We start from the raw sequence: 7465 nt of genomic DNA, 5'->3' as shown, positions 1-7465 counted from the left end.
CCACGGCTTGGGGACGACCTCGCACGCGACTTTCCAATATTGGCTTCCAACTTCCGGGTTGAGTTTTTATAGACGCGCGCCTCTTGCCCCGCCCGTTTTGTGACATCATCGGCGGCGCAGGTCTATAAAATGGACCCGAAAGTCGAGTTGGTCAGGAAAAGCCCCACCCACACATCACTACCATGTGGATACCAGGAAAACTCCCGGTGGGCTCACGTGTCATTGGGCATCTTAAATATTATATTGATTCATGGGAAAAGTTATATTTAAGTATTATTTCTTTTATTTAACAAACAACTATTTCTTATGTAACCTTAACATAATAAATATCTGAATGAAAAGCATGAAACATGATTTAGACTTGAAATCTAGTGATCCCCAAGTAAAGATCTACTGGTCCCAATTTACCTTTTGGGCACCCCTCTTCTAACCATTGGGCCTATTTCATGGTCATTGGTAGATCTAAAAGACTAGGAGAATAAAGAGGTTGAGTGAGGAGAGGAGGAATAATAGTTTGGAAATTGGGCCCACGATGTAACGTTTTCTGATGGGTCCAACACTGGACAGTGAAAGTGAAAGGACACAGCAGGGGCAGGTAAACCTATCCCCCCATCGTATAGTGTGAGCTACTTACGTGGATAGATCTTGTCCATTATAATTATTGTTTCCCAAACCTATTGGGTTTTACTGGCTTTCAGCACATACTGGACTCATTTTTTTGTGGTTCCAGCATAAGTTGGACTTTTTAATTGGACATTAATAAGTATCATTTGGACTTGGTATTGGCTTTGTCCTTTTTTTCATCAAGGGGGGGGGTGGGTTTGTCAATGTCATACGTTTATTTGTACAATTAAATAGTCACGTTGGTTCCCACATCCGTATTCTTGACAAAGGGGCTGAGCCCTGACACGTTGCACTTTCTGCAAATGAAATGATAAAGGTTCTCACTACTGTTGCAGCCTCGTCTGACCATCTATTTCCCAAGTACCCTGTTTCTGGCGGGTGCTGATCCCTCTATCATTGTGCACCAGGCTTCTCTAATTGGTTGGAAGGGTGCAAGTGTGCCTTACAGACTAGTCCCTAACTAACCCTAATAGATGAGCATGTTAATTATGCTGGGGTTAGGGGTTAGCACTGATGCTGCTGCTGCATTGCTGTGATTGTTAGTTTGATTGTGAGTGGAGCATGAAGTGCATGGAGTTGGTAGGTTTCCTTTGTAGTTGTCTGTGACAATAGTGTGTTGTGTGATTAGGGACCTCAGTGTCAGGGCCACATGACCTACTAAGTGTCAGTTGTGACTGTGAAGGCAGAGGGGAGGGGTGATCACAGTGGTTAGTGCAGAGGGTGATGGGGAAGTTATTAATTAGACCTACTGATCATGTGATCCTGGCTCAGCTGATATAACCCCTCCCTCCATGAATCTTGTTCCTCCTTATATACAACCCCCATTCACTACCAGCTGCTCTACTTCCAGCCATTTATTCCCAATGTGCTTGTGTATTTGTCTCCATGTCTGTCTGTCTGTCTCCTGCAGCCTCAGTCCTCTTTCCTTCAGCTCACTCCCTAGTACAGCTCGCTCCCTAGTACAGCTCGCTCTCTAGTACAGCTCGCTCCCTAGTACAGCTCGCTCCCTAGTACAGCTCGCTCTCTAGTACAGCTCTCTCTCTAGGACAGCTTGCTCTCTAGTACAGCTCGCTCCCTAGTACAGCTCGCTCCCTAGTACAGCTCTCTCTCTAGTACAGCTCTCTCTCTAGTACAGCTCTCTCTCTAGTACAGCTCTCTCTCTAGTACAGCTTGCTCTCTAGTACAGCTCGCTCCCTAGTACAGCTCGCTCCCTAGTACAGCTCGCTCCCTAGTACAGCTCGCTCCCTAGTACAGCTCGCTCCCTAGTACAGCTCGCTCTCTAGTACAGCTCGCTCTCTAGTACAGCTCGCTCCCTAGTACAGCTCGCTCCCTAGTACAGCTCGCTCCCTAGTACAGCTCGCTCCCTAGTACAGCTCATGCAGGGAGTATAACATCCAGCCCATGAATAGTCTGGGGGTGCACGTGGGGAGACTAATAATAACACTGACACTGATACACAGGCTACTGGGGGTACACGGGGGTACTGTGTGATCTCTACAGAGAGTGGAAGGTCATTCAGAGCTCAGGCTGCCAGTGAGTACGAGATCTGCACATTGATTTTCTGATCATGTAGAGCCTGTAGCCTGGGAATAGCAGCATGAGAAGTCTTTTCCCACTGCTGGGAGTAGCACATTTCTCTGTAACCTTCACCTACAGCTCAAAGGAACTAGTGCAGGAGAGGGGAATAAGGGCAGATGAGAGTAGTGTTGGGGGAATAAGGGCAGATGAGAGTAGTGTTGGGGGAGTAAGGGAAGATGAGAGTAGTGTTGGGGGAATAAGGGAAGATGAGAGTAGTGTTGGGGGAATAAGGGCAGATGAGAGTAGTGTTGGGGGAATAAGGGAAGATGAGAGTAGTGTTGGGGGAATAAGGGCAGATGAGAGTAGTGTTGGGGGAGTAAGGGAAGATGAGAGTAGTGTTGGGGGAATAAGGGAAGATGAGAGTAGTGTTGGGGGAATAAGGGCAGATGAGAGTAGTGTTGGGGGAATAAGGGAAGATGAGAGTAGTGTTGGGGGAATAAGGGCAGATGAGAGTAGTGTTGGGGGAATAAGGGCAGATGAGAGTAGTGTTGGGGGAATAAGGGCAGATGAGAGTAGTGTTGGGGAATAAGGGCAGATGAGAGTAGTGTTGGGGAATAAGGGCAGATGAGAGTAGTGTTGGGGGAATAAGGGCAGATGAGAGTAGTGTTGGGGGAATAAGGGCAGATGAGAGTAGTGTTGGGGAATAAGGGCAGATGAGAGTAGTGTTGGGGGAATAAGGGCAGATGAGAGTAGTGTTGGGGGAATAAGGGCAGATGAGAGTAGTGTTGGGGAATAAGGGCAGATGAGAGTAGTGTTGGGGGAATAAGGGCAGATGAGAGTAGTGTTGGGGGAATAAGGGCAGATGAGAGTAGTGTTGGGGGAATAAGGGCAGATGAGAGTAGTGTTGGGGGAACGGTAGCCAGGAGCAGTGCGTATACAAGAAATAGAAATAAAAATATATGTATATTGTGCTTAATGTTGTCCCTCACACTGTTACTGAATGCTTCCCATTGTGCTCTGATGCACCCAACCATCCCTAATAGTATTGGGTCCAAACTGGCCTACACAGACACCCCAATAAACAGGCAGTGTCTATGGCAGTCTTACAGCAACCCCTCAATCCTCACATTGCCAGGGCCTTGCCCTATAGCAACCCTCATACCCAGTAACAGCGTCCCATTCACTAAATGTATGTGTTGCTCAGACTCCACTGCCAGCAGTATTGTGCCCCCTGGAGGCATTGCATGCTGGGAGTTGTACTTGGGAGGAGTCAGTTTTTAAAGGAGAACTAAACCCTACAAATGAATGTGGCTAGAAATGCTATATTTTCTATCCTGAACTTACTGAACCAGTCTAAAGTTTCAGTGTCTCTATAGTAGTAATGATCCAGACCTTCAAAGTTTCCCATGTTGCATTTTGTTAGGAGTGTCTGTGACACACACATGCTCAGTGTGTTTTGAGCTAAACTTAGGGGTTACTGTAAATCATAAATACTGTGGAGCAGGCACTCAAATGAAGGCAATGTTCCACCAGGTAGTTCAAGCAAAGTGAAGAAATTTACAGGCTGTGGACAGAATCCATTTCTTTACTTTGCTTTAACTACCTGGTGGAACATTGCCTTCATTTGAGTGCCTGCTCCACAGTATTTTATGGTTTATCCGCTCCCTGTGCTGAGGGTTCAGGGCGGTGCCTCTTCCCTGATGTGGTGAGTAACAATCTTACTATTTGGAGACCCTCATTCAAGTTAATCTATACTATCATTTAAGCTAAAGCTACAGGATTGATTATTCAATTCTGATGCTAATTGCACTGGTTTCTGTGCTGCCATGTAGTAATTATGTGTATTAATGACTAATCAGCCTTATATTGTGACATTTCTATTCTATGTGTACTGTATATTGTGAGTGGCTCCCTAAGCTCAGTAAGTGACAGCAGCACAGAGCATGTGAATCAGTGAATCAGCAGAAAAGAAGATGGGGAGCTACTGGGGCATCTTTGGAGACACAGATCTTTACTGCTAAAGGGCTGTGGTTGCCTTGGGCTGGTACAGAAGCACAAAACATCATGTACAACATTTCTAGCTTCTTATTTAGTTAGGCTTTAGTTCTCCTTTAAGTGAAAGTTTCCACATTAGAAATTGATGCTGCTAGCTGCGGCCAACTCTAGTTTCCCCTTATGATTGGCACTCAGTGCTCCTTTGTAGCACACACACACACACAGCTATGGAAATCAAATCCAATCACATTGTGCAACTAATGGAAGGAACTAGCAGCAGCCAAGGCTGTAGGAATCCACTCAGCACTCGCTTGGCTCCAGGAATCTCTTACTCAGTAATAATGTCACTCACGTAGGAAGCTCCCTAGCATTAGATACCCCTTGGGTGAATGGGGGGGGAGGGTAGCCTGGGAGTCACCACAATGTCACTGCTGCTCAGTGATTGGCTGCCTCTCAGCCGCAAGTCAAATTCATTCTCCAGACCCAGGCAAAAAGACTTCTCCTTGTCCTGTTGCTAAAGTCTAGTTTCTGGGAAGAATTGTTACTCAAAGTGCGGTGTGTATCAATGTGTAACGGCACTTCCTGTAAAAGACCTTGTGTGAGTGTAAGCTCTGGTGGTCAGTAGCCAGGGATTATGTGTGTGTGTATAAAGCCCTGACATTGTGTCTGTTTTCCTTTAGGACCTGGAAGCTTTGTCGCAGGAGATTGTACGGCTGAGCAAGGAATGTGTCCCGGGTCAGGAGAATGAGTCCCTGGATACATTGAGCTGAAGTGGTCGCCCCCCCCCCCCCTTATATCCCATTGGCCCCATGTCTTTCTCTTCGTTCTACATATCAGCCCTGCCTCTAACAACCCCCCATATTCACTTTGGATTTCCTATGCCCCCCTCAAGAATTCCTGCCTGTTGTCCTTGCCACACTGCTTGGTACACAGACTGCACTTTCCTTGCACCTCCTGTTTGTTCCTTGTACCCCCCTCTCTCTGGCATTTCTCTTGTGCCATCGCATGCCCTGCTGCAGGACTGGCACCACAGCTTAATCACTGCCCTGAACTGTTTGTTTGTGGGGTTCCCTAGAGAGCTGTGCATTATGTACATGTACCCCCTCACACACCAGGCAGAGCTACATGTACCCCACAGAATAATCCTCTACTCAGCAAGGGTTGTACTTGTGAGAAGCTCAGTCGCTGGCTACTGACCCCGTCTAACTTCATTATGTAGTAGCACATTCTTGGGTATATTGTGTATAGTCGTGTTGTTTTATTTAAATGCTGGAGAAGTTTAGTCACTTTTTATATGCTTGCGCGGGGGAATCCATTTCTTGGTTCTCCTGTGACCTTTCCTCTTCTCTTTCTGCAAAGGGCAGCTCTGTGTTGCTTTATGGCAGGAATTTTAGTCTCAGGATCAGTTACCCTTTATCTCTAAGGTTTAGACTTTTGGGCACTGCTCCCCGTCCCGCCTGCTGTGAGTGATAAGAAGGCACAGTTACATTGTACTGTAAAATTCTGGGGAATCTGACTAATGTGACTGGAACCCACACTAATCCTTGCTCTTATGTAATGACGGTACCCCCTTAAATTCAAAGTTGTGCCCTGCGAGGGAAAGCACCAGTGCCTGCTGGGAACGTTTCCACTGGGCAGTGCCCGTTGTCTACACAAACTCTCATGTCACCCAGGCCCAGTGCCAGGGCTGTAACATTTCTCTGAATAAAGTGTTAACCCGTAGTCTCGTGTCCCTGGCTCTGGTTATTGACTGCCAACCTGGATATGCGGGGTTAAAGATTTGTCCCATGTCTTGCACACAACATGGGAGGGGGGGCAGGTATGTCACTAGCAACAATGAGACACTCTCTATTTTCAATCTCTATCCCCCCCCTCTCTTTAACTTTCCTTCCTAATCTACTATGGTTGTAAAATTTCAATAAAGAAAATCTTGCAAAAAAAAAAAAACAATGATACACAATCATTACACCCCTAAACACCCCTAAGTCTGGTTCAGAAGGGAACATTTACACCAGGCAACCATAGAGTAGAATGGGGATAAAGTTGACTTTTGTGGGTACATCAGTAACACATGGTGGGGCTCTCTATTTTGGATATGAACTGCCTGAGAGCCAGCACCAATGAATAAAAGAGCAGTAAGAATAACATGAAAGAAACAATGTATTTCTTTGCTGTACAGTGATCATTGCTGTGCCTCTGCTTTCAGCCCTGCTGTGTTCCACCCATGCTGCTTGAAGGGATACTGTCATGGAAAAAAACATTTATTTCAAAATGAATCAGTTAATAGTGCTGCTCCAGCAGAATTCTGCACTGAAATCCATTTCTCAAAAGAGCAAACAGATTTTTTTATATTCAATTTTGAAATCTGACATGGGGCTAGACATATTGTCAATTTCCCAGCTGCCCCTGGTCATGTGACTTGTGCTCTGATAAACTTCAATCACTCTTTACTGCTGTACTGCAAGTTGGAGTGATATCACCCCCTCCCTTCCCCCCCCCAGCAGCCAAACAACAGAACAATGGGAAGGTAACCAGATAGCAGCTCCCTAACACAAGATAACAGCTGCCTGGTAGATCTAAGAACAACACTCAATAGTAAAATCCATGTCCCACTGAGACACAGCCTGCCAGAAAGCATTTCTCTCCTAAAGTGCAGGCACACGTCACATGACCAGGGGCAGCTGGGATACTGACAAAATGTCTAGCCCCATGTCAGATTTCAAAACTGAATATAAAAAAATCTGTTTGCTCTTTTGAGAAATGGATTTCAGTGCAGAATTCTGCTGGAGCAGCACTATTAACTGATGTGTTTTGAAAAAAACATGTTTTCTGATGACAGGATCCCTTTAACATGGCCATCCAGGCTGATGGGACATGGGGTGTGAGCAGAGAGTGAGATGGTATGTTATTTAGAGAGAGGAGCAGAGAGAGATGGGCATGTTATTTATAAAGAGAGAGATGTGTATGTTATACAGAGAGAGAGAAGCAGACTTTGCCAGCGATATGACCAGGAGTCAGGGATGGAAGCATCCCAAATACTCAGCACTGAGGGACACCCACTTCCAGAGATTCTCCCGATCACAATCCCAGACTTCACTTCCATAGAAGATGAGAGGAAAAGACCTTTCCCTGATCCCATAAACTGCCCAGACCCCAACCCATTACACCACCCTTGTTTTGGCAATGCTGAATGTATTTGCTCCTGCCAATTTGATTTGTATGTTATACAGAGAGAAGGGCAGTGAGAGAGCAGTGCAAATTTTATACAGAGAGCAGAGAGAAAGATGTGTATGTCATGCAGGTAGGGGGAGTGAGGGCAGGAGGAGGG

At 46.0% G+C, this 7465-nt stretch overlaps 1 protein-coding gene across 2 annotated transcripts in view; it reads left to right on the top strand.

Annotated features, from left to right (window-relative positions):
* gripap1.S (GRIP1 associated protein 1 S homeolog) overlaps positions 1-5859 on the top strand; it is a 26648-nt gene extending 20789 nt beyond the window's left edge. For both annotated transcript variants that reach the window (XM_041575126.1, XM_041575125.1), the window contains one exon: positions 4818-5859. In XM_041575126.1, coding sequence (XP_041431060.1) covers positions 4818-4907 — 90 coding nt within the window. In that variant the 3' untranslated portion in view covers positions 4908-5859. The remainder of the gene's footprint in view (positions 1-4817) is intronic.
* The last annotated feature ends 1606 nt before the right edge of the window (positions 5860-7465 follow it).

This window comes from Xenopus laevis, chromosome 8S (assembly GCF_017654675.1).
Source record: "Xenopus laevis strain J_2021 chromosome 8S, Xenopus_laevis_v10.1, whole genome shotgun sequence".
Lineage (NCBI taxonomy): Eukaryota > Metazoa > Chordata > Amphibia > Anura > Pipidae > Xenopus > Xenopus laevis.
This window is presented reverse-complemented; position numbering and strand designations above follow the sequence as displayed.